The sequence below is a fragment of the Vanacampus margaritifer genome, chromosome 14 (assembly GCF_051991255.1).
Source record: "Vanacampus margaritifer isolate UIUO_Vmar chromosome 14, RoL_Vmar_1.0, whole genome shotgun sequence".
Taxonomy (NCBI): Eukaryota; Metazoa; Chordata; class Actinopteri; order Syngnathiformes; family Syngnathidae; genus Vanacampus; species Vanacampus margaritifer.
Genome location: NC_135445.1, coordinates 6,483,637 through 6,510,879, shown reverse-complemented (window position 1 = coordinate 6,510,879; position 27,243 = coordinate 6,483,637). Strand labels below are relative to the sequence as shown.

Sequence of the window (27,243 nt, the reverse complement as noted above, 5' to 3'; positions counted from 1 at the left end):
TACTGAAATTGACTGTCAGCGCTCGCATTACACACGAGTCGGAATTCGTAGCCTTCATTTAGCTTGTTTTCATTTTCCTGCCGTGTTGTATTGTGGGGGATTAGCTCAAATGGTAGAGCGCTCGCTTAGCATGCGAGAGGTAGCGGGATCGATGCCCGCATCCTCCAATTTTTTAATTTATTTTCTTTTGCAGCATGGGTTTCAACTTTTCACTGGTTAACACAGCCCTCTCTGTTTAGTGGTGGAAGGTTTGAATCCGGGTTCCGACGCCGCGTATAGTGCGCATAGTGCCATCCCTCCGCGACAATAAGCAAAGTGCGCATCTGCACGGTGCATTATGGGTAGCGGGGTGGTGCATTGTGGGTAGGCTAAACTACCCCAAACGGTCATTGAAAATGAATTATATCTGGACTAAGCTCTTAATTTCTAACATTTCAACCGCTGGAAAGTTGCGTTTTTTTTTAATTAAATGTATTTTAAACATGGTTCTCTTGTTTTGGTTCTAAAGGTGGAGATGGATTCGATTATGTAGTAGATTATCAAATTAAGTAGAAAATATACAGTAAACAATATTTGATTGGTTTATTTATTTTAGCGTGTTTGATAGATTAAAGCCAACATTTTAAAGGGGCCCATTGAAAAAAAATATAGTAAATAATCTGAATTTAGCCTTTAATAGTCAGAATTTCAAAGTGGCCCCTGCGTCCTTCCATTTCAGTGTTAATGGCCTGAATCAACGTCAAGGTGGAATGTCACTTTGTTCTGTCTTGCGTCACAACAGCCAATCACCACTCCCTCCCACATTTAGTTAGTTACAATAAAATATTTGTAAAAATGTGAGTAGTAAATCACACCTTACATAAATCATTATAGAATCTGTTTTATCATTGGAGCAATTCAATTTGGTAGCACAGACAACGTAAATGGAGAGTGAGTTATTTTAATTTTATTGTATCCAAAGGAAATTAAGATGGCGAGTGAAGGAGTTCCGGTTTGAGTAACCAATCAGGGAAGATACTTCCGGTTTGAATAACCAATCACAGGGTTCCACATGCGGACACCGAACACCGCATTCGACTCACACGAAGGCTGCTGCGGCGGATAAATGCAATTGATAGCGAAGAGGACGCTGGCGATTCCGCAATAATACGCAAAGCAGGCTAGGGCTGAGCTACAAGACAACCCACATGTTTCAATAATTCGTATGTGTAGGATTTTCTCGCGATCCGTCGTTTATACAGAGAGGCGAAAGTGATGATATCAATTATCTGTTGGGAGGTTTCTTGGGTGAGCGAGCAAAGCACGACCGGCGAAATCAAGCCAGAGCCGAATTGTTAGCTTAGCTTTAGCTGCTAACTCTTCGTTAGCACCGTTGTCGCTAATTCGGCCCCTCAAAACAAGACACCTGCTCGCTGTTTTGGTCTGTGTTGTGTACGCGCAGCACCGCCGTGAAAGGCCGTTTCGCTTTTTTTAAAAATTTATTTTAAGTTAAACCCCAGTGTAGAAGAAAGGAAGGACCGTGCCAGGTCGAGGTCGCGGGATCAGTAGAGGCAAACGGGTCTCACAGAGTGGCCGTTCACCATGGACAACGCGCACACCAAGACGGTTGAAGAAGTTTACAGCTTTTTCAACGTCAACGAGAGCACCGGCCTGAGCTCGGAGCAAATCAAGAAACAACGGGAACGATACGGACCCAACGGTAAGGATTACGGCTTCTTACAAACGGCTTGCCTTGTCATGTAACGTTGTATGGCCCGTGCCGACGGGCTTGTAACGGACGTCATGGTTAACAAACCGAGGGTGACGTCACGATTTAACGAGCACTGACCTGATTCGCATTATTTTAATTTTTACATCAACAACATCCGAAAGAAGGGCTTAAGCCATGGTTTATTGATCCCCGTCCCAATAATTATTTTAGAGTCATCAATCATCAAACAATTCGTTAATTATGAAGTAATTATCCAACAGTTTACTGCTAATTGCTCATGTACTGACTGACCTCAATTTAACGTGCTTTTTCTCTCTCGGCTTCCTTTTATGATGATGTGCAGAGTTGCCAGCAGAGGAGGGTAAGTACACATTTATCTTTTCAAATATTGTGTTGAAATCTGGCTTAATTTAAATGTAATTTGTTTTCCTTTTGAAAGGCAAATCTCTTTGGGCGCTGGTGGTTGAACAATTTGAAGATCTGCTCGTGAGGATCCTTTTATTGGCTGCCTGCATATCCTTTGTAAGTATTACTCTTGGATCAATGGATTTAAACCAGAGCTGTTTTGTGGTTACAAACTGCTCTTTTAAAATGATTTTTTTTATAGTCATTTTATTTTTGCGTTAAATTATATTATAAAAACGTATTTTTCACGATTTTGTTTTCTAACCAATTTTTGTTTCGATATTTAGGTTTTAAGAAATAATAAAACAAATTACACTTTTTAAAACTGATTTGATTACTGGTTAGGTCAAAGCAGATGTTTGAAAATGTTTTATATTGATTAGACAGAACAAGCTAATCATTCTGCTTTCATGAAGGGTTACAGAACTGAACAAATAATTATTGAGAGGCGGAAATCAGATGATTTGTACAATTGTAAGTTACACAGCGGCTCTAAACAATTACTCAATAATTAAAATATTCTGAGATTATTTTGATAATGAAGTAGTTTTTCATTACAATTTTGGACACTTCTCCAATTGTCTTTTTGTAAATGCAAAGAAAACATTGTTCCGTTTGCCAGGGGACGAGGCAACGAAGGCAAGGCAAATCTCTCCACTTGATAGTTTTTGCATCAGGCAGCTACCCTTTCTACCCTTTCATGTAGATCAGACTCTTCCTTTGAACCCAGAAATAAAGCCCTCCTCCCCAATCCCTCTAAGGCCACATGCACACTGCAGGACATGATGTCACTTTTTTTTTTTTTGTATAATCTGATCTTTTTAAGCACTTGATGACATTACATCACATTGCGACAAATACAACTTCTACTATAAATGGAACGCATGCGCGCAAAAAAAAACAAAGTGTTAATGGAAGAATTTTATTTATATTTTTGGAATCCTGTTTCAGAAATGATTGTTTCCGGTCTTGTAAAATGCCAGTACTGAGTGGGTATTTGGAAGAGCGATTAAAAACCTTTGCAATTACCCTTAAACTTGTTGACATGTATGCGAGCGTGGAGTCAGAGAGGACTAAATTCTTCCTAGGACTTTGCAGCCCAATCCAATAATAAAAGTCTGGCTTTTAGAGAGCTGAATGTCTGACAACACCAACTACATTTGAGTCACAGACCACAACCTTTTATTAGCAAATATAAATCTTTGCAGAATAAGCGTCGCTGCTAAGTGTACTAGAAAGGACCCAGGTGAAGAGTTTTCCTGCTCGTAATGCAAATCAAACATAACTATGTCTTTCCTGAGCCTGCGTTGTCTCATAACAGTGACGTTAATACAATTCGAGTCAAGAGATTTTGCGCTTGGGAGGGAAAGGCTGTCGTGTTGTAAATCAGTGAGCAGATGAATATATCCACCTCTTTGTCATTGAGTTGAACAACCTGTTGACATAAGGGCCATTAAAGACTTAAGTGGCAAATACTTTAGGTACACTTGAGAATTGGTAAACTGATACTGTACAGTGTAAATGGAAAGGCAGCATACATGTTTTAGCCATCACCGACAATTAAAGCATGTTCATTTCATATTGACTTATTAATATTATAATATATATATACTTCCTTAGTTGTTATGTGATTATTCTGAACATTTTATTTATTTTATTTTATTTTATTTTATTTTGTCACAGATGTAGCTTAAACCTGTACATTAATGAGTTTCCCAAATGATATTTGACTGCCCGTGCTTGAATGAATTGTCGTGGATTTCCTCTGTTGTTAAAGTCTTCAAAAGTGGTTATTAATATCAGTCACTGATGTGACACACTATTGCACTTAGCCCAGTTTCCACCACCTGTTTCAAAATAGCTTCATTTTTGTCATTAAGCCAGGGAAGTGACTCAAATCAAATACTTGAGTTGTGGCCCAGTTAAGATGGTATGACGTAATACGTGCCTCGTATTGTGTCAGCCACAGAATGGAAGGAAAATAGATGAGCCGGTTTGCACTGAATCACACTTAAGTAGTTTTACTAATTACCAACGTAAGCACTTTTTTGAAGACGTCCTTATAACATTAAATGTCGAAAAAATTAACAAATAACAAATGCTCTTCGAATTTTAAATGTTGATTAAAAAGGCCTTTTTATTAAGCGATTAATCGTGATTACGGTTATCACAATACTAAAATGTGGTTAATCTGATTTTAAAATGTTATCGTTTGACAGCTCTCATTTAATGCAAATGTATTCTCTTTTAGGTGCTGGCCTGGTTTGAAGAGGGAGAAGAAACCGTCACAGCTTTTGTGGAGCCTTTTGTGATCCTGCTTATTCTTATAGCCAATGCTGTTGTCGGAGTCTGGCAGGTAAATATACACAATCATGTCAAGACACTCGAAACAGCAAAGCATCATGTATATGAACAAATGACAGTGATTGCATCTTTGAAGCAACATATTTACCAGAAGCATTGCTGAATAGACTGGTAGGGTTCCCGCAGGGTCTAAAAAAAGACTCAAATTCAGAAACTTAAATTTTAGGCCTTAAATTTCTTAAACACTAATATTTTCATTCCAGGTCTAAAATTTAACTCTTTGACTGCCAGACGTTTTCAGAAACAGGTTGTCCCCAGTGCCAGCCGATTTTAAGCATTTTGACTGATCTTTCAAGGTCCACAGAAAAGGTTGTGTTTGGACTATGGAAACACACATACTACCAAATGAAAGATTGGACTCTCATCTTTCATCAGAAAAAAAAGTTTGTTTCTACCTTATTCCGTTCTTCAGTAATCAACAATAGAAAATGGTTAGTTTCACCTCAGTTTTGAAACAAACGTCTTTTAACGTCATTGGCACTCCTCCATAGGATTTTACTAAACGTTATTTAACGTTTTTGGCAGTCAAAGAGTTAATTTACCCAAGTCTTACATTTTTTTTTATCCGCTATATCCATTCCGAGAACTGTCAGTAGAAAAAAAATTAGTGCCTGTTGCGTTGTTGTTTGTCCTGTCTGCGTGCTGAAAAACGTCCACAAGAAAAGCGAAGGGGGGCCTTTTCAGCTAGGGGGGGGGTTGTTCTGTAGTCAATGTAGTTCGGGGGGGCGGGTAGTTTGTAGCGGTTAGCATGGCATCTAGCTTTTTGCATTCGGATCACGGCAGATAAAACCCTTCGATCACCACACGGACATTGCGTTTGATGATCTGTGCAGCATTCTCAGCTCTTAGTTTTGTATACAGTGGAATTAGGAAGGAGATTATCGCGCAGTTGTAACTTTCAACTATCTCAGGGGGCGGCCATTTTGCAACTTTTGTTGTCGAGTGAAAGTGACATCACAGTTGCTCAATTCTCAGGTAACGACCAATCATGGCTCATTTGTTTTCTGAATCTGAGCCCAATCGTGATTGGTCGTTACCCAAGCCATGAGGAACTGTGATGTCATTTTTACTCGACAGGCAAAATGGCTGCCGCCTGAGAGGGAAACAATAAAATAATTAAAATAGATTATTAAAGTCTACCCTGAAATTAAATTATTAATATAATATAATCAGTACTTGGTTCAGTTTTCTGGGGGGGGTTACTTGGGCCATTATTTTACTTTTTTTTGTTACAGGCTTTGTGCACAGGTGTTTTTATTCACCCCCTCTTGTAACTCTGTCCCAATTCCCCCCATTAGGAGCGAAATGCCGAAAATGCAATTGAAGCCCTGAAGGAATATGAGCCAGAGATGGGAAAAGTGTACCGCCAGGATAGGAAGAGTGTCCAGAGGATCAAGGCAAGGGACATTGTGCCTGGGGACATTGTGGAGGTCGCGGGTAAGATTATGAAAAATAAGCCTCTTGATTCTCTGCAATATTTGAACATTTTGCGACTTATTACTTGATCACTATGGAAATGTGCTTCCTATACAGACATGCACTTATGCTGCCTATTCCTCTTCAGCATTTTTCTCTCAGAAATGTGACTGTAAATAGAACAGTTATGTAATAGATTAACATGTCCCAAACTCCTGCCTGTCCATCCCACTCCTGCATATTCTGCTTTCCCCTCCACAATTATTGCTCCGTAATTGGAATATGCTGACGTTTTACTGACGGCACCGTTTTATCACGCGTGGGTTGGATTGTGTTCTTTCCATTCATGAAAAGAGGACAAATATTCTCTTGAGGGCCCGGGTGACCCTGTAAAAGGTCATTGAAGGCTGTCGGCCTACGTGCTCGTTCTCCACTCTGGAAAGCATCATGGAACAAAACAAAAAAATAAATAAATCCAGTCTCACTCTCACTTAGACCCCCCATACTGAGTTAGCTGGCTTGTGTTGGAGGGAGATGCAAAGTTTGCTCTCTTAACTCTTTGACTGCCAAAAACGTTAAATAACGTTTAGTAAAATCCTATGGAGGAGTGCCAAAGACGTTAAAAAACGTTTGTTTCAAAACAGAGGTGAAACTAACCATTTTCTATTGTTGATTACTCAAAAACGGAATAAGGTAGAAACAAACATTTTTTTTCTGATGAAAGATGAGAGTCCAATCTTTCATTTGGTAGTATGTGTGTTTCCATAGTCCAAACACATAATTTTCTGTGGACCTTGAAAGACCAGTCAAAAGATCAGTCAAAATGCTTAAATCGGCTGGCACCCACGGCATCCCTTTTCTGAAAACGTCTGGCAGTCAAAGAGCTAAAGTAAATTATATTTGTATGCCTGTGTTCTTTTTTTTGTTTTGACAGGCAGCCTAGAGATGTTCTCAGTTTTGAACCGACTTGAACGATACACAATTTGTCTTACTCCAGGGCTCAGATCAAAGTAAATCTCCTTTGTTCACATGGGGTGAAGAAAGGTCCTCCTTCAGGCCAACACGTTCCCAGAATAAGTCAAGCTAAAAATATGGTACAACATCAAAGTTGGTTTTAAGAAAGAATACACAGTGATAGGAACTGTAGTGGGATTCCCCGTCGTTTCACTGGCCGCGGTTGTCATAGCTTCCGCTAATCTAATCATGACACCAATGCAGGAGCAGCGCCTTGTTTGTGTTTCACTGCGCCTCGTCTGTTCAGGGATGACCTCCAAAGTAGTTAGAAGGTAAGCAGGTGGTGAATGATGAAGAGCTTCTGACAAGAGTCCAGTATAGTAACAGGCCATATTTGGTAGTTCTGATGGTTACTGTCTTGTTTCACAGTTTTCAGTTCAAGAAGCGCGTGTTGGCATTTTACGTTGGTGATACTCGAGCAGTGTTTCTTCATTTGATATCTTAATTGGGGGAAAAAACTTCACCCTCCTATCATTGCTCATGAGAATCTCGGCACATGTGTTGACAAAAATGAGTCCTGCCCCTTCAATCCAGTCGAACATTTGCAGCTGATCAAAATAGTTTTCCCATTTTTGGATGTGTGTTTTGCAGGACTCATCGAGTCTCATTCTTGTTACATCCTCCCTCCTTCTCCCTCCCACTGTCTCCTCTGGGCACTTCGGAGGCTCAAGGGTTTACATGTCCGTCTTCACTGTCCACACAAGAGTCTGTGTTGCCCCAAAGATTAGTTTTATATTGCCCCCTAGCTCATAATACTACAATAGTACTCTATGATGAGCTTTTTTTTTTTCCTCCTGAAACGGATCCCTTCATTATGTGAAGAAAAATAGCACAGAGCACTCATTCTGTTTGATCGCAGTCTCGTAAGCAATATCTCTTCAGTATTTTTCTCTCTACCACTTTCTATGGATGGAACACTGTTCTGCGTTGGTGTATGTTTACATTTAGGTTTACAAGGGACGGCTGAAGTTTATTGTAGCGAGAAGAATGCGTAGTGGATTTTAGTTCGGACTCTTCATTAGTGGAACTTCAGTCGCACAATGGAGCGAAGCAGACTTGGCTGTACATTTATCTGACAACTTTATATTAATGTGTTCAGGATCAAATGTCTGAATGTTCTGAACTCCTTCCAACCTCACAATGCCAGTATTGTATTGCGCAAAATATGCTTCCTGGTGGAGCTCGGTTTTGATGTAGCTCAACTTCCTATGCTCATTTCTTTTTTTTTCTTTTTCTTTTTTTCCCAGGAGAGCTCAGTATTGTTCATTCGATTTGACATCATCATTGCTCTCCTTTTTTTTTTTTTTTTAACAAATAAATTAAAAAAAATTAATAAATGTTTTTCTTTTTCTTTTTTTAAATATATATAAATATATATATATATAAATATATATATATATATAAATATAAATATATATATATATATATATAAATATAAATATATATATATATATATATATATATATATATATATATATATATATATATATATATATATATATATATATATATATATATATATATATATATATATATATATATATATATATATATATATATATATATATAGGCGCTTTCACTCAACAATCTGTTCCACACAATCAACTGCATTAACGATCAAAGAGTCCATTATTATGCCCATGCATTGTTGTTAACTGCAGATGGCTAAAAATTTGAAAGAATCTCAAGTCTTCACGACTTCCCCCTCATGCTTTGCTTGTTTGCCCACTTTTGCAGAAAATAATTGGGCGAAGGTATTTCTATTGACATGGCAAGGGCCGTATGCACGTATAATCCTGCTAATGAATTTTCTGTGTGTGTTGTTTTTGTCCATAGTTGGTGATAAAGTACCTGCAGATATCAGGCTGACCTCTATCAAGTCAACCACATTGAGAGTTGACCAGTCAATTCTAACAGGTAAAACACATTTGTACAGTAGATTGGTTTCTTGGTTTCCTCGCCCAGATTCAAAATGTTCTTGGAGAGCTGTGAGTTCACATAACCTGGTCAAAAGACACCCCCCCCCCTTCCCATTTCAAGCTAAATGCTACTGAAGAAAATGATCTGCCTCCATTTGACGTGCAGACTTCATAAGCCATCTGTAGTCATGACTACACACTAGTCAATACATAACAATCAAAATGGAGGAAGCGGTTGGCAATGGAAAATATTGAAAGTGTCGTACAAGGATGGATGCTGCACGTGAGAGCAGTTTTATGTGAATCAAGGCCTTAAATCTCTTGTCCTTTCCCAACTGCCTTAATTGGTCGCAAACCCCACTGGGTATTTTTAGTGTTTCAGCTATTTTTCCTCCGCTCTTCTTTTTCCCCATTCAAGGCCACATAGTCTTCAAACGCTGCCTGTCGCACCCTATCAGAACATGTCCAGACCCCGCTGAGTTGATTACACGCAGTACAGCGACATGATCAGCTATCCTCCCAGCTATCACATATCCCCCCCCCCCCCCGAAAGGCGCCAGTTGATAGTTGTCATGCCTGCTTAGACAGCTCAAAAGACTTTTCCACACTCTGCAGCTCTGCCAAAGTGTCAACAAAACGTCACATGTTACTAATACGGTTCAGTGCCACTAATTTTGCCCCCTCCCCCCCCCATCTGTGTAGGAGAGTCTGTGTCTGTTATCAAACACACTGACCCAGTGCCAGACCCCCGTGCAGTCAACCAGGACAAGAAGAACATGCTCTTTTCTGTAAGTGACGTCATTTTTGGGGGGGTTTCAAACGTGTACTGTAATACAATGGAACCTCCAAGTGGATGCTCAAATTGTCACCGTTATAATAATATAATATTTGACTGTTTGACTGTATTAGCAAGCAATAAGTAATATTTTTTCTAACTCGTACAAGTTGTTAACCTGCAGAATCTGCTTGGTAAAAATACATTGATGTACTCTTTCTACTTTTGGTCCAATATGGTTGCTCATGTATGGATATTTTCTATTTGTATTGTTAAATACATGGCAACTTTTGTTACTTGTTGAAAAAACATTTTTTTTAACATATGATATTTTGAGTGTTTTTATGGTGCACAGTAGGGGTTGAATCAATAAATTGACGAGCCCCAACTAATTACAACTTAACTCAGTGTTAAATTTGTTTATATGCATTAATGGATATTTATGTGAAACTGGCCTGAGGTGCTAAAAGGTTGAGGGCCAATCAATCCACTGTGATAAATCACCAATGATAGATTCAAGTTTCGTTACTTCATAGTCGACTACAAAAACTATCATTCAAATGTTAGTCATGACTGCGCACTCAGTATAGCCGCCCATCCACTTTCACCCTTCCACCCAGGAACCTAATGTGCATTTTACCTTCCCCTCCAGGGAACCAACATTGCAGCAGGCAAGGCTGTCGGTGTGGTGGTGGCCACGGGCGGAAACACCGAAATCGGTAAAATCCGTGACGAGATGGCTGCCACGGAGCAAGAGCGCACGCCACTGCAGCAAAAGTTGGATGAATTTGGACAGCAACTGTCTAAAGTACTGCACTCGTGTTGTTTTGATTTCATATGAGGTATGTGACAATAAAATTTCTAATCGCGTGCTGCTTTGTACCAGGTTATTTCACTGATCTGCATCGCCGTGTGGATCATCAACATTGGACATTTCAACGATCCTGTCCACGGAGGCTCTTGGATCCGTGGGGCTGTCTACTACTTTAAGATTGCTGTGGCTCTTGCAGTGGCGGCCATCCCTGAAGGTATGCCATGCGCTTTTCCTAGATTGTATTTAGACCACATGTGCATCAATATAATCATAAAGGCACGTTTTGTATTAAGCTGACACTATTTTTGTATTGTCCTTGTGTTAATGGAACATCTCCCCACGTTGTTGCTCTACAGGTTTGCCTGCCGTCATCACCACTTGTCTGGCTTTGGGAACACGACGCATGGCCAAGAAAAATGCCATTGTCCGCAGTTTGCCCTCCGTGGAGACCCTTGGCTGTACATCTGTCATCTGTTCTGACAAGACTGGCACACTGACGACCAATCAGATGTCCGTGTGTAGGGTAAGAAATGGCCACACACTGGGACGGCATATGAATGTGAAACATTAGTACCTAGGTCAGATCTCCATGTGGAAGTGTGTTGTGGTTTATTTTCAAAGTGTAGGCAAAAGAAGAAGAAAAAATTCTCTAAAATAATTTTGTAATGTTGGTGTCAAGAGTCCTGACTCAGTTTTCTCAGAACGGTGTTGAAAGAGTCCGAATATTCCAACAACTTCCTGGAAGATCTATGTGAAAGGTTCAACAAAAGTTGAAACCATTTCAAGGGAATGTTGTGAAAACTTGTGACTCACTGGCCATTTCAAACAAAGCTCTTCTCGCTTTTATTTTTTTAATTATTTTTTTATTTTTAATGAATTTAGAAAGTTTACTTGAATTCATTGTCAGTATCTCTTTGACTGCCAAAAACGTTAAATAACATTTCGTAAAATCCTATGGAGGAGTGCCAAAGACGTTAAAAGACGTTTTTTTTCCCAAAACAGGTGAAACTAACCATTTTCTATTGTTGATTACTCAAAAACGGAATAAGGTAGAAACTAACTTTTTTTTTTCTGATGGAAGATGAGAGTCCAATCTTGTTTTGGCAGTATGTGTGTTTCCATAGTCCAAACACATAATTTTCTATGGACCTTGAAAGATCAGACAAAATGCTTAAAATCGGCTGGCACCCACGGCATCCCTTTTCTGAAAACGTCTGGCAGTCAAAGAGGCATTAGAAATGGGTTCTGTTTGTTTCAATGAAACTCGCTCTAGTTTGTTTTGTCTTTGATTTTCCTTTGTAATTCATTTATATATATATATATGTATATATGAATATATCAGTGTGCCTCCTCTGCTTACATTCAAGTTCTCATTTTTAGATTTCCCTCTCAACCTTCTTTTATCACCCTTCTCCCTATGTGCGGTCAGACAGGATGTTGATCGGTATACAGAAGTCCAACACTTAGTCCCTTCCTTCTGTCGCTCGCTTTATTCTTACTTCTACCCTGTCTGCCACAAAAGACAAAATTGTCAGCAACAATTGTGAAAATAGACCAGATGGCATTACTGAAAATCCTAACTCAAGATGTATTTTCACTGTCCCAGACCACCTTGGTGTATTCATAATATGTGGGTTCTTAAAGATGGCTGCTTCTTTGCAAATGTTCAGACTGCTGCCATCTGCTGGCTACTGTGTGTCGGTCCCATTTTCCTCTTGCAGAACCCCCACAAGTTAGATCATATAATTGAAATGCTCTGTTAATGTGCGCTAATATTCTGTTTTTCAATGTTTTTGTTTTGCAGATGTTTATTATTGACCAGGCTGATGGTAAACATTGTTCCTTAAAGGAATTCATGGTTACTGGCTCTACATATGCACCAGATGGAGAAGTGTGAGTCATACGTTTTTTTTTTTTATACAAGCAAGCAGGGTCTGACATTAAGCCTTTTTGGTGGTGGCCCAAGAGCAAAGATGATTGAACAATTTAAGTGGATTAAAAAAGGATAACAATGAACTGCGGGTGGCCGTACACAGTCATTAATGTTGGACCCTGCAAGAAAATCATCTCTTACACCAATGTGGTCAAGCTTGGTTGGTTAACTGGCTGTTGTGTCTTTTATGTATTGATTTAGGTACCAGGATGGTAAACAAGTCAAATGTTCCAAATATGACGCGCTGGTGGAACTGGCAACCATCTGTGCGCTCTGTAATGATTCCTCGTTGGACTATAATGAGGTGGGCTACTACTGCTCTGCTTTTGTGTGATGGGTGCTGTTGTTTTAATTGTGTTTTTTTCCCATTTCCAGATCAAAGGTGTGTACGAGAAGGTGGGTGAGGCAACTGAGACGGCGCTCACATGCTTGGTGGAGAAGATGAATGTGTTCGACACAGTTTTGAAAGGCCTTTCCAAGATTGAGAGAGCCAATGCATGCAACTCTGTATGTAACATTTACCTCCCCTCTATTGAAAATACAGAAGATGGAAGTACTGAATGCGAGTGTTTTTTTTTTTAATAAACATGTAGGTAATCAAGCAGCTGATGAAGAAGGAGTTGACATTAGAATTTTCTAGAGACCGGAAGTCCATGTCTGTGTATTGCACCCCCAACAAAGCTCGCTCATCTGCAGGCAAGATGTTTGTCAAGGTAAGTTAGATACAAACATGGAGCGTGGTTGCGTTTTGTTATTGACATTCTGTCCGTGGCTCAACCCCTCGACTTGCTAAATTAACGCAAATAACCATCATCCCCATCATCAATGCGTATTTTGACAACCCCGACTTGTTCGAGGTGCTCAGATCCAACCCTAAAAGAACGTCTTCTCCTTTTTAAACAGGGTGCCCCCGAGGGAGTGATTGACAGGTGCACGCATGTCCGCATAGGTGGCACCAAGGTGCCCATGACCCCCGGCATCAAGGACAAGCTGATGTCAGTGATCAGGGAATACGGAACCGGCCGAGACACCCTGCGCTGTCTCGCTCTGGCCACCCGAGACAACCCTTTGAACAAGGAGGACCTGGTGTTGGAGGACTGCACTCGCTTTATTGACTATGAAGTAAATGCAACTGGTTTTTAAACTCTGATCTTGCCATTTTAGTGGTGAAGTTTAGTTTTGCCTCTCAAAACAAATCACTATTTAATCAACTATAGAATTAGGGTTTCCGTGGGTCAATAAAAAGCATAGTAAGTAATTAAATAAATTTAGCTAAAAAGGTAAGGCCTTAAATGACATTAAGAAGCATTAAATATGTCAAGAGGCATTAAGAATTACTTACAATTGTTCATGCTTTATTTTGCCTACAACGTTGTGTAAAGGAGTTACTCTAACACAATTTAGCAATAATAAATGTGATAAAAATATATGCATTTGTGGGAATTGGTGACTAATTGTAATAGACAATGAACAAAATAGCCTGTAGTCCATGAGTTGCTTCATGTTCCAAATATCAATTGCTCCGAATTTGAAAATAAAAATGTAGTGTTCTGTCACCAACGTCCAACATGAAACACTAATGCCAGCTCGTGGCAGAAAATTAACTCCATACAAATCAATGACTCAATGTTTCACAGTCCTTATAACCGTAATTGTTAACTGTATAAAGATATACCAAATTTTTGTATAGTAACCTTGAGTCCACTTTTGTTAGTTATCAAGTGTATGATAAACTAGAATATATATTTTTTACATTCAGAACAGATGGGGTTTGCTTAATTGTGAATTACTAATGGATATCATGTGATTAATTATGATTAAAAATTGTAATCGACCAAAATTCGTAATATATAAATGGTATATGCATATAAGTCTGAATGTATATGGTTGCGCGCGCGCGTGTGTGTGTTTGTATATGCCGTACTTGTGAGTACAAGAAATACAATGTTTTGTCTTATCTCTCAGACGGACCTGACCTTTGTGGGCTGTGTGGGCATGTTGGATCCTCCCCGGGCAGAGGTGGCAGCTTCCATTAGACTCTGTCGTCTCGCTGGCATCCGAGTCATTATGATCACTGGAGACAACAAGGGTACATAGCGAGTATTTTGTAATTTCTGTGCAATGTTTCACCCCTCATTAAAGTGAGCTTGTATTCAAAACAAAAAATAGAACATTAATTACTATCGACTTGCAATTCCTACCAATCTGTATGTTTCTTCCTCAAAGCCCTAAGATGTAAATAATATGCTCCTTCTGGTCATTACAGGTACTGCAGTTGCCATTTGCAGACGCATCGGTATTTTTGGAGAGGATGACGACGTCGCCAGCATGGCTTTCACAGGCCGAGAGTTTGACGATCTCAGCCCTTCTGCGCAACGGGACGCCGTGGTAAAGGCTCGTTGCTTTGCTCGCGTGGAGCCGTCCCACAAGTCCAAAATTGTCGAGTATCTGCAGTCCTACGATGAGATCACAGCTATGGTGAGAAGAGCTGACTTTTGATCATCGCTTAGTTTGTAAGATGGTAGATCATGTTGCGAATTGCGTGTTTCAGACTGGTGATGGAGTGAATGACGCCCCCGCTCTCAAGAAGGCAGAGATCGGTATCGCCATGGGGTCCGGGACAGCGGTTGCCAAGACGGCCTCCGAGATGGTGCTGGCCGACGACAACTTTGCCACCATTGTGGCCGCGGTCGAGGAAGGTCGCGCTATTTACAACAACATGAAGCAGTTCATCAGATATCTCATATCCTCTAATGTGGGCGAGGTTGTCTGGTAAGGGGGGTGCACACAATCTTATTCTTCCTCTGCGAGCACACAATTAGTCTCATTTTATTTTTTATTTTTTTGTGCCTGTGTGTGTTGTAGTATCTTCTTGACGGCGGCCCTCGGCTTCCCCGAAGCTCTCATTCCTGTTCAGCTGCTTTGGGTCAACCTGGTGACCGACGGTCTGCCCGCCACCGCTTTAGGCTTCAACCCACCAGACTTGGATATCATGAACAAGCCTCCCCGCAATGCTCGCGAGCCCCTCATCTCTGGGTGGCTCTTCTTCCGATACCTTGCCATTGGATGTAAGTCAACCGTTGTGGAGATAGATCTCCTATCTTGCCTATTGGACATTAAGTCAAAATAATCTTTTGGAAGCGTCAACACAGCTTCTTTTTTTTTGTCTATAAATATAGACGTGCTTCCTTTTTGGAATGGAATAGTTTTATGGTCACTGCACATGCACAAGTAGAGAGCAATGAGTTTTCACTTACCAGCCTGAAAAAGCACCCTAAGATCTTAGATACAGGGATGTGATTTTTCCGCTAATTCGCGGAATTCCGCTTTTTTTATCCCCCCCCCAAAAAATTCAATTTTTTTTATTTTTATAAAGTAGTTCATTGTGTATGCACATGACTCCGACAGATAACATCTTCTGCTATAACAAAGACATTTGTGGTATGCTCTAATATGAGTTACTTTTCATTTGGTCATGATACAATTATTTGTTCATGAAATTTGAACTCTTCAACATTATTTATGTGTTAACTTAGTAATCACATTAGTTAGATATGATGATATTCTCAGTGATAGTTTTTAAAAGCAAAGGCAGTCCAATGTTTTTGAATGTGACTGATTTTGAGTTGACTAAAACTGCCATTTTATATGGGATAGTTCAATATACATTGAAAATTTATGCTGTTGTTTTGTCTATTTCTTTGTCATGTGAGTGCATTGAAAGTACTTAAAAACACGGAAAACCCATGAGCCTTGTCCAGCGGCCCCCAGTCCCCCGGCTAAATTTTCAGATAATTTCACTTTGGTCAAATCACATCCCTGTAGATAAGGAAAGAAACAAGGGAGGAGGAGGAAAAAGTTCAAGCCATCCTCCAAAAGGGAGCACAGTATAAGCCTGGGGAAAAAAAACAAGCCATGTGCCTATTTTCCTCTCAAGGAATTTAAGCGTGGAGTAACAGGAAGTAAGCTTGTAAATGATCTTTTCAGATTAATTTTAGTTTTACCATATATTAGCAATGTCGCTGTTCACTCTCAAAGATAATCTTGGAGACGTATTTTTGGTCAATTAACTATGTTCAAGTTTGTTCTGTGACTCAACAGTATTTTTTTTTTATTCTGCTCATAGTCTGCCTCGATTTGTGCTGTTTCCCTTCATTTTATTGATTACAATAATTTCTGGACTACAAGGCGCACCTGACTATAAGCCGCGCTTTTGGGCTCACTTGGTTTGTTGTGCTCTGCCTGACGCTTCCTTTATAGTGCGCCCCATTGTGATCTGATGGGTAAGCCGCACCTTTGTATTAGCCACAGGGTTGAATGCGAGTGAAAAAAAGTAGCGGCTTATAGTCCAGAAATTACTGTAGTCTTGTGTGTATGACAATGTTGTTGTGTTGCTGTGCATCACCAGGCTATGTAGGCGCTGCCACAGTGGGTGCCGCGGCCTGGTGGTTTGTTGCTGCAGAAGATGGACCGAGGATCACATTTTACCAGCTGGTATGAATTACAAAAGCCAAACTCTTTTTTCATGCCAATTCAGTGCGTTAACATTGTGCCTTAAATTCTAACAACATGTGCTAGCCGTTGCTTTACTTTACTTTTATTTTTTGCTTACAGAGTCACTTCCTGCAATGTGGTCCAGACAACCAAGACTTCCAGAATATGGACTGTAAGGTGTTTGAGTCTCCGTACCCGATGACGATGGCCTTGTCAGTGCTGGTCACCATTGAGATGTGCAACGCTCTCAATAGGTTGGTTTGTGTTTTTAGTGCGCAATTTCACAACAGTTCTATAAACATCTGGTACAAAAGATGTTGAGATTAGGATAACTGCGTTGCTTTGTGTTTCAGCGTGTCTGAGAACCAGTCTCTGCTGCGAATGCCTCCGTGGGAGAACGTGTGGCTGCTGGGAGCAATCTGTCTTTCCATGTCTCTCCACTTCCTCATCCTCTACGTGGAACCTCTTCCGGTAAGAGGTTTTGGGTTTATACAAGTTAGCGTTTTACTGAATATCCCATTAAATACTAGTTAACTAGATAAAAGAAAATGTAGTTATTGAAGAGAACACATGCGTGTGAGATGCTGGGATTATTTTTGTCAGCGTCTTTACATTTCACTGTGACTTTGAATGTGTATGGCTTGGCCCGGTGAGTGACGTGGGCGTCAACGAATGAAAGGCTGGCTTTTAATGTGTTACACGCCCACTCACATATTTTTTTTTCCGCTGTTACCCTGCCAGATAATCTTCCAGATCACCCCCCTGAATCTGACCCAGTGGCTGGTGGTGCTCAAGATCTCACTGCCGGTCATTTTACTGGACGAGGTGCTGAAATTTGCGGCCAGGAACTACCTCGAGCCGGCTAAAGAGCTGGAGAAGTCGGCCAGCTCGGAAGGTTGCTGCCTGGCCGCATGCATGGAGGGCATCTCCTGGCCCTTCGTGGCCTTTTCCCTCCCCCTGCTCCTCTGGATCTACAGCACCGACACTAACATGGCCGACATGTTCTGGTGCTGACTGACTTGAGCACAACCTCGACTTTTCCATCACAGCCATCACCCCCCCCCCCCCACCCTTCCCTGCCCCCCTTTCGCTCCCCCACCCACTTCATCCCTCTCTGCCCGCCTCCACGTGCGTAGCTTGTGTGTTGTTTGTAGAGTTAGCGTGCGTGTGTGCGTATGAGGAGGAGCAACTGTAACCCATAAATTGCGACAATACTCTAAATTCACTTTGATTTGAGTTGGCCTAAGGCTTAAAATGACCATCATTCACATAGATGTGAACTAGATTGTTCGACAGTTGCCATTTTTCACTTTTCTTTTTAAAATTAATCTCAATGCCTTTTTAAGATTTATCCTTTCGGTTTTCTAAAAGTGTCATCAGTCGAGCGTCAGTCACTATAGTAACTCTTATTTAGCGCAACTTAACGCATTATGAAAAGAAAGTTGAGGGACTCGAAAAAATTGTGGATCTGTACAGAGATTGAACACTATTTTATGCAAGGATTTTTTTTTTTTTATGGCTTTGTAAATTTGTTGGACCAGCGTGGCTTAGACGTGTACCGCCTTGATGTTTCTTTTCTAATGTTAACCATTGTGTCTTCAGTGTAAACATTTTTTCAGAGGACAAGTGACGTGTGGCAGCCAAGAACAGGGGAAACGGTTTGGGAGTGTATGTTGGAATGCTCAGATTAGTTGATGTTGGGGGGAGAGGGGGGAAAAAAAGAATATATTCCCCCAAAAAACCTAAACTGCATGTCCTGTGACCAAGCATGAACTGTATGTGGTTGCTCATTTCTAATTTCTAATTTTAATTTACACCAAATAAGAGTAAGACTAAAAATTGTCATGGATTATTTCTTTACCGCTATGATTTGAAATAAGTCGTTTTTTTTCTGCACTGGGAAGATCACAGCTACCTCAATGTGATACATTTTTCTTTTTTTTAATAAAATTCCCGTTCATCCCTGGATGCTTCCCCACAGTCTTGCTCAGCTGTAACATCTGATGCGTGCCCCTTGGGTGGCCTGTGCAGAAAATGGAACAGTCTTACTTCCTTCTTAACATTTTTTTTTTTTAAGAAGAGATAACTTTTGTGATTTTTTTTTTTTTTGACAACCCTTTGCTTTTGAGACCAAATAGTTCAAGATTGTGTACATTCCCGTCTGGATGGCGTTTGATTCAAAGGACAATAATATTAATAACTAATATGAATCCAGATGATTTCAAATAAATACCCCTGTTTTTTTTTTTTTTTTAAGGATAAATACGTCCATGAACCCTTTGATTCAAAGTGTTTGTCGTTTTTTGTTTGATATAAGAAACATTACCTGTGTGTGTGTATGTGCAAAGTATACTTGAATTCCACTCATGAATGCTTGTACTTAAGATATTGGTTTGACTAAATAATTACCATAATCTGTGTGAACATGTTTGATTGGCCACAGTTGACTGCATTTAACACTGGAATAAGACAACATTGAAAGCATGTTAGTGGTGGAAGAAGCCTGGTGTTTGTGTACCACTTGACATTGGTGTGTTTTTCTTTCTTCAATGCCTCCGCTGGCTCCTATCACGAGTGAGTATTTTTTTTTCTCTCTCCACACACTTACTAAATTACTCTTGGCAGACCTAAATTGCGCTTCTTGGGAGTCGAAGTTGCCAAGATGTGATTTGTTGCCCACATGCTTATACATTGTGAATGTCACCTGTGTGCCACCCGCTCCAACCCTTGGCTTTCTTTTAATTATCTACATAAAAAATGAGCATGCTCTTAAATATTGGATGATTTGACGTTTGTTCTCTTTTCCTAGGTTGTCTGTCCTAAAAGTCTTGGATACTTAATGGTGGACCAATCCCGTCATTCATTCCGCACATCCTGACGAACATGTATGTAATCATTGTACACTGAACAAAAATACAAACGCAACACTTGCTTGAAAGCCACTTTAAACTAGTTGAACTGAAATATCTTTATCTGTACGAAAGGCCCATTTATCTTACACTTTTTTTTTTTCACAAATAATGAATTAGTGAGCACTTTTTTTTTGTTGTTGCCGTGGTTAAGATGCTAGCTAGAATGAATATTGTGCAGGCTACCCACAATAAAAAGGCTTAACATGTGCGGTGTTACTAAATTAAAGGTGTGTTGCTTTGTCTTAATTCCGTATTGTATTTCTAACCAGCCCAACAGTGAAACGGCACATTTTAGTTTAGGTTTTTTTTTTTTTTTTTTTTTTTTGTGGCCAGCCTAAGCAGCATCTTGATCATGTCACACTTATTAGGTGGATGGGTTATTTCCACAAAGTGCTCACTAATATAATTATAGACAAATTTGTGAGCACTATTTTAGAGAAATTCAGCTCATTAAAAATTGGAGCGAAAACAAAACTGTTGCATCTTTTATTTTTGTTCAGTATGTGTGTGTGTGTGAGTGGTTTTAATGCACAGAGGAACAGATTTCCACAGGAAAGAGACCAAATACATGATGTATTACTAGGCTATTTATTTTACATACCCTTCCATCCAGTTTCCAGTATAGTTCGCAGGGAAGTTCAACACCCCCCCCCAACATGTTGCTCCCTTCTAGCATGAGGTTTGTTCCTTCCCTTTCATGGTAGTTTTGGCTTATCGGGACTCCTCAACATTGGGTGCAGTGGTCTTCGCTTGCATTTTGTGTACAAACATCATGCATGCCTTGCAGCTGTATGTAGGCTTTACAGTTTGTAATTATAGATTCTAATGTATAAAAACTCTAATTAAAGACTTAAGGTTGTAAGATGGTTCTATAGTAGACTTTTTGGAAATCACTTTTTATTGTAATGTTTTCACAATTAGAAACGAGTCATCACAATGAACTTTGCTGTGCACTATTTGTTTTTCTTATTTACTGTAGGCCAATCCATTTTATGTCTAGTGGTTTATTCATTCTTGAAGGACATCTCTGCAATACGACAGTGTTTTATTTTATTTTATTGCCTCTATAGGTCTTTACGATCCTGTATGTTTGGCAACTGCTGGAAAACTGTGATCTACTAAGAGGTGTACTGTGCGGTCCCTACAAAGGAACCTGGGTTAAAAAAAAATTATATGTATATTAATCAGCTGTATAAATATGACTATCATTTAATTCTGATAATGATTGTAGATGCATTACAGAGGTTGTGTTTTCATTTCAGGTAAATAAAGATAGTTGAACTCCATGTTTAACTTCTTTACATTTGTTTTTTTAATCTCTCAAATCAGAAATATGATTTGAGTGGAACTGGTGTCCTCAAAAAACACAAGACAACTACTGATATAAAAAGTAAAGATGTCCATTAAAAGATGTACATTTTTAGAATAACTATGATCAAATATATTAACCATGCATTTAAAAAAAAAAAAGTGTGCCTACTAGCACACCGGATTCATATAATCAGCTCATCTGCATGCCTGATAACGATCCTGATCTTTAGTATTAGGTGTGTTGGTATGCGGAAAAATCGAATACCTGCTGGACTCAAGACCTCGAAGACCGGAATTGATTAACCCTGGAATAAATGAACCAACCGACAAGGGTGGGAAATACATGGCCCTTCAATGGATTCAGGCAGTGAAACCCAGTGGCATTTAACCCAGAAATGATCAAAATATGAGAAATTTTTGTTCTGCCATCTAGCATTATAATCTGTTATAAATTTAACACGGTGTACTAAAAAATACATTGGCCCCTTAATCTCGCGAGTGCTCATGTTGGCTGCAATGAGTTCATTTGTCCAATAGATGGCAGTGTTGAATTAAACGCCAAGAGAAGAAAGGCTTTTTAATCTTTTTTTTTTTGTTTTATAAATTTACCTGCTTTTACCGAAGCTCATTAATTTAGAACCTGTGGGCAAAATAAACTAGTAAACCACGTTCTTATCATGATAGGAGCATAGTTTTGTCATAAGCCATGTTCCAAGATTGATTCTCGAATTTAATGTATTAATGCTCCTTTAAAATAGAAACGAAGTATGTTTTGGATGTAGTACAACATATTTGTTGAATTAAAATATTTTCTATGATATACAATACATTACTTCTTCCCAACTGAGCGCTTGATTGGGCGGGGGAAATATCCGTGCACTGTCTCTTTAAGCAGCTGGATCAGTGAGTGTCATTGGCTCCGCCCACTCCCGCAGCCTCCACTCTTCTCAGTCTTTCACTTGTGTGAGATGGGAACGCGCACAGCCGCTCCATCACGGCCCAGCAAACACCCCCAATCTGCCGGAGAAAAGCGGACTAAAATACAACATTACCACACACAAGGGGTAAGAAAATGAAGCTGGTAACCGAACTGTCGACTCCCACCGGACCGCCGCCTCGTTTTTTACACGAGTCCGATGCTGTGTTTGCTTGCCTTACGTCCTTGTGAGCCTTTCTCCGTACGCTCTGCCGGTACAAAGGCACCTGAGATTGGAGCCGAATGGTCGGCCAGGAGTGAGCGGACCTGTCGGTGCTACCAAGTCCGGATTTACCGACACACACCACCGGCAAACCAAGAGACGGGTTATTTCTTTGACATTTTCTTTCGGGATTCGTTTCGAGCTGACACTGGACAAATTATTTCTTTAAAGTGACACATGCTGGAATAATGCATGAGAAAAAAAGACAGCTTTTTCTCCTCCATTATTTCTCATTCTCCTCCATCCGGTCCTCCTCATGAACACCCGCTGTGTTGTCCACAAATGGATGTGTTGCCCACGACAAGTGTCATTCATTTGTGTTGGTGAGCAGGTCATCTCAAGGCCTGTTGAAAACACTATTTAACCGCAGGTGAGCTGTTGTTAAGATTGTGCTGGTTTGGGCGAATAAGCCACAATATGGTAGAACCGGTGGGATTCATCGAGGCGTGGAAAGCTCAATTCCCAGAATCGGAACCCCCCAAGATGGAGCTGAGGTCTGTGGGAGGTATCGAACATGAGCTGGAGAGATGCAAAGCGTCCATCCGGAGACTGGAGCAGGAAGTGAATAAGGAACGCTTCCGAATGATCTACCTGCAAACCCTCCTGGCCAAGGAGAGGAAGAGCTACGACAAGCAACGCTGGGGATTTAGGAAAACGCCTCTCAATGAGGGGGTGGACCCCGCTGCCTCTCTGGGGGCAGAGTCTCAGCAGCCACACATGCAGGAGACCGGTGGGGTGGGTTGCGGCAGCGGGTACGGTGCCGCTCCTATTGTGGACAGAAGCCGCTACCAGCCTCATGGAGATGGAACCGGCAGATCCAAACCTAGACCCCCACCGGCGAGGAAATCGGCATCCCACGGCGACGGGCTGGAGTCGGCTTTCGAGGCCCCCCAACAGGCTGAGTCGACATCCTGTGACAATCTGGATGGCCTCTCGCCCTCCAAGCAGAGAGTGAGCGTCTCCGCGTCGCCCCGACGGCCGGCGCTTCCGCCACCGGACAAAGAGCTGACCTGTGACCCCAAAGACAAGCTTGGTATGGGCCTCGGTGTTGCTGCTTTGAGGTCCAACTTCGAGAGGATCAAGCGGGCTAATTCTCACTCCGTGGGTGATAAAGGTCAAGAGAAGCAGCCGCCATTGCCGCCGCCACCTTTCTACACCAACATGGAGTTCCACCACGACAGGGGTCTGGTTCGGGTCAATGAACGCGAAGTCTCGGACAAAATCAGCTCTCTGGGGAGCCAGGCCATGCAGATGGAGCGCAAGAGATCCCTGCACTCGCTGCCAGGTAACCTAGCAACCGTGGCGGGGGAGCTCCGCGCCAGACCCGTGTATCGGGGTCGGTCCACTGAGAGCACCTGTGGCTACGATGCAGAATATGAAGATGGAGAACCCAATCAGAGACATCAACGATCCAACGGTGGCAAACCGCCACCTCCTCCTTGGCAACCTTCTGATTTCCAAGCCTACTCCAGCGTCTACGTTGGCGGCGTGATGATGGGCGAAGGCGGCGGCGGCGACGGGCGTAGCGGCGTCCAAATGAGAGACCACGGCGGAGGCGACGACCACCTCCTGACGTGGCCCCGCCGCTCGTACTCCCCGGGGAGCTTCGAGGACGTGGGCGGGGGCGGGGGCTACACGCCGGACTGCAGCTCCAACGAGAACCTGACGTCCAGCGAGGAGGACTTCTCGTCGGGACAGTCCAGCCACGTCTCGCCCAGCCCCACCACGGCTTTCCGGCGGCCGTTCCGGGAGAAGAGCCGCTCGCCGTCGCAGAACTCGCAGAATTCCCAGCACTCCTTCGACAGCAGCAGCCCCCCGACGCCGCAGTCGCAGAAGCGCCACCATCGGCAGCAGGGGGGCCATGTGGTCATGTCGGAGGCCACCATTGTCAGCGTTCGCAAGACCGGGCAAATCTGGCCACCTGCTGTGCATCACGGAAGAACGTCGCATGATAACAGTTTCCATGGAGACCACCTCGGTGAGTGACCTATGTGTTGAACACGCGTCTTGAGTGTAAAGCGTATACGTACGTAGCCTCTTCTTCGGATGTTAGCCCGGCGTGGGAGAAAGATCTCCCACTGCTTATTCCTGGAATGTCACTCGGGTGGGAGAACAATGCAGTCAGTCTGTGTTGAAGCAGCCTTTTCTCACATGAGATCACAGTCTGGAAATTCAATCACAGTTGCCTGTCTGACTAAATGAAGCTATTCTCCAACTTTTGGTTCAAACGTAGTATAACATTGGTGTTATTGTTTCTTTGAGAGAGAAAAAATTATCCAGAGAAATTATCCTGTGGTGACTTTTGCTCAGATAACTGTCGAGGCCGACCATCCATAAATGTTATTTTTTTGTATGAGGTTGGTTGACAAGTTGACATTCCGTGATTGTGATGCGAGACAGAACGATAGCTAATTAGAAAGCGACTTTAAAATCGCTCTGTTGCCGGGCAAAAATCGAGAAGCATACGTTTGTGTTGTTAATAAATATGTCACTCAAGTCATTCACGATAATACAAATGACAAGGATAGTTTTCAACTGTAGTGTAGTTACTACTAGGTAAGCTAACAGCTAGCCTAACTTGAATCATTTCTTCTACCACTATTCTCTTCTTTTATTATATTCTAATCTCCGGTAGTCTCGACGTCCTGTGGCATTGTGCTACCCCCGCAGGTCAGTCTTGGTACTACAACAAAAAAACTTGCTTCACTATATGAGCAGGAAAAACAAACTATGACTTCTATGTCATGTGGAGTCTCGCACATTTAATTAAAAAAATCGTAGAAAAAAATACACAGGACCAGTATCTGACTGTAGAAGTTGTTAGAACGTTTTACAAATCAAAGAATCAAAAATAAAACTAATAAACTGTTATTTACCTTTATAAAACTAATACTATAATTACGTATATCAAAAATGTCCCTCATGTTAAGTCTTTGTTAATTATTTTTATGCCTGCGCTTTTGTGGTTTATTTTAAATGTATTTATTTCGGTGTTACTGTACGGCCATATAGAAGAAACAAGGTCAAACCGTTAATTGGGAATTGTAGTTTACATTACTTTATTTATTTACTAAGCGACTTACTTATTTACTTAGTGGCTTTTGTTTTTGTATCTTTCACTCCAAAAATAGTCAATATAATAATAATAATAATAATAATAATAATAATAAAAACGATAAGCTACCGGTAAAAATACTAAATTAAAACAGAGCATTGTCTACAAAATAACTGTAAAAACTAATTCAAACTAAAAAAGACACCAAAAAAACTCATGAAAAATAGCCAACTATTATAACCCTGGATTGTGCCATACTGCCACCTATAGGTTTGGAGTGGAGCAGATTTACAACTGGACTGTGCTTTTATTTTTGGGTGTGCAAAAGTGCCGTTAATACTGAAAGTTTCGTAGGAAAGTCTACTTAATGAGACCACTATCTTGAATTATCGTCTGGCTTTGGTGGAGATTCACGCTGTTCTGTGTGTTCATTTTGACTTTGAAGTGCTACATTTCGTTAAATTATGCAGCTGCTGTACCCGGTGCTGTTACTAGCTTTGGGTTTATGGAGAGGCACACTTTATCCTAATTCCAGAGTGAGTGCATATTTATCACATCATTATTCCGGGATGTGTTACAGCCCGAAATCAGGTAGTACTCTCTGCCTAAATTTCCTGCGGATGAGAATTTATCTGTTCATCTATAATTCATTTATTTGAACCGAGGTGATGACATTGTGGCCTTGGTTGAAATCAAATGTTTTGTGTGTGTGTGTGTGTGTGTGTGTGTGTGAGCGCTTTGTTTTGCTCCCCCAGGCAGGATGTGATGGGCAGAGTACAAGAGTTTGCATCCTGTATGGAACATTTGCAGGCAATTTGAAAGAAGTGATTTTCACAGGAAAAACATAGCCATTAAGATTGTGCACAGTTAGCAAAAAAAACAAATGAAAACACTCACATAGAGCAAATGGAGCTCGGTTACAGCTGCAGCGTTGAGGATTATCACTGCCGCTGTCTGCTCTCTTTGTTTTAGCATCTTTTCCACCACAATGAGCCCTGTGGGGAGGAAGATGGAGGATGGGTTGGTGGGGGGGGGGTGTATGCGTTTCAGACTGATGTCTTTAGCGGGGATAATCTAGATTGAATAAGAAGTTGGTTAGACGCCCTGCAGAGACGGACCCGGCTTTCTCCCGTGCGGCATAAAGCTGACGAGGGCCAATGAGGCGTCGTGCTGACAGTGAAGGTGATGCTGATAAATGTTGCATCATTTCAGACCCTGATGTTGCGTAGTCGGAAAAGCCAAGCAGGACGCTTTGAGCGCGCGAGGCAGAGCTGTCGTCTTTCGCTTGGCTGGTCAAGAGAGGCCCAGATGGGAAGATCTGGCCCGTTGCGTAACCAGAACACACACACACACACACACACACACATCAACACAAACGGAGCGAGAACAAGACACACGTTGTTGTTTACTTAAAACACCTTGAAGCCGCTTGGCCCTCAGCAGTAGCTGCGCGAGAATTAAGACGAGGTCGCGGGAAGCCGTGGGGGCGCCGTCACCTCTCTTTTTACACGCCAAAGATGCGTAACAGAAACATAATGAGGGTGAGGGGATGTTGTCAAGGATGAAGCACGTCTTTTGTGATGACAGATAACAAGAGAGCAAAAAAATGAAAGGATAGAAGTTTCTCTAGTGTGTCATTCAGCGGAAATGCTTTGCAAGTTAAAGGCAAGGAGAAACAAAATAGTGTGGAAGAGACTATCTGATGTAAGTAACTTTTTTTTTTTTTTTTCCCGCGCTTCAGACCATTAGTGGCTGCATTTTGGAGCATTGGCTGGGAATCGAAGCTTGGCCAGCTGCACTAAAGCCAGTAAGATGTAAGGTATTATAAGATAGTAAAAAAAAACAGGCATTTTTTCTTTAAAAAAACTGTGGAAACTGTAAAAAAGGAAATATTCCCTTAGGAGATAATGGAAATAGAAAT

General features: G+C 41.2%; 2 protein-coding genes and 1 non-coding gene across 3 annotated transcripts in view; all 3 read left to right on the top strand.

Moving 5' to 3' along the window:
• Positions 1 to 94: 94 nt before the first annotated feature.
• trnaa-agc (transfer RNA alanine (anticodon AGC)) lies at positions 95 to 167 on the top strand. Its single transcript has one exon. It is a non-coding gene; the product is annotated as a tRNA-Ala (tRNA).
• On the top strand, positions 134 to 21,043 carry atp2a2b (ATPase sarcoplasmic/endoplasmic reticulum Ca2+ transporting 2b). The gene is made up of 24 exons (XM_077585639.1): positions 134 to 1,699; positions 2,055 to 2,072; positions 2,151 to 2,233; positions 4,368 to 4,472; positions 5,779 to 5,917; positions 8,747 to 8,827; positions 9,532 to 9,617; positions 10,257 to 10,412; positions 10,491 to 10,632; positions 10,775 to 10,941; positions 12,223 to 12,311; positions 12,553 to 12,655; positions 12,727 to 12,858; positions 12,945 to 13,064; positions 13,255 to 13,473; positions 14,317 to 14,440; positions 14,618 to 14,829; positions 14,903 to 15,123; positions 15,217 to 15,419; positions 16,760 to 16,845; positions 16,966 to 17,099; positions 17,199 to 17,316; positions 17,587 to 19,419; positions 19,655 to 21,043. Exons 1-23 carry the CDS (start codon positions 1,582 to 1,584, stop codon positions 17,857 to 17,859), a joined length of 3,129 nt encoding a protein of 1,042 aa, XP_077441765.1. The 5' UTR covers positions 134 to 1,581; the 3' UTR covers positions 17,860 to 19,419; positions 19,655 to 21,043.
• Positions 21,044 to 22,015: 972 nt separating this feature from the next.
• bcr (BCR activator of RhoGEF and GTPase) overlaps positions 22,016 to 27,243 on the top strand; it is an 86,795-nt gene continuing 81,567 nt past the window's right edge. The window contains exon 1 of the mRNA XM_077585408.1: positions 22,016 to 24,245. Within this exon, the coding sequence (XP_077441534.1) occupies positions 22,685 to 24,245 (1,561 nt within the window). The 5' untranslated portion in view covers positions 22,016 to 22,684. The remainder of the gene's footprint in view (positions 24,246 to 27,243) is intronic.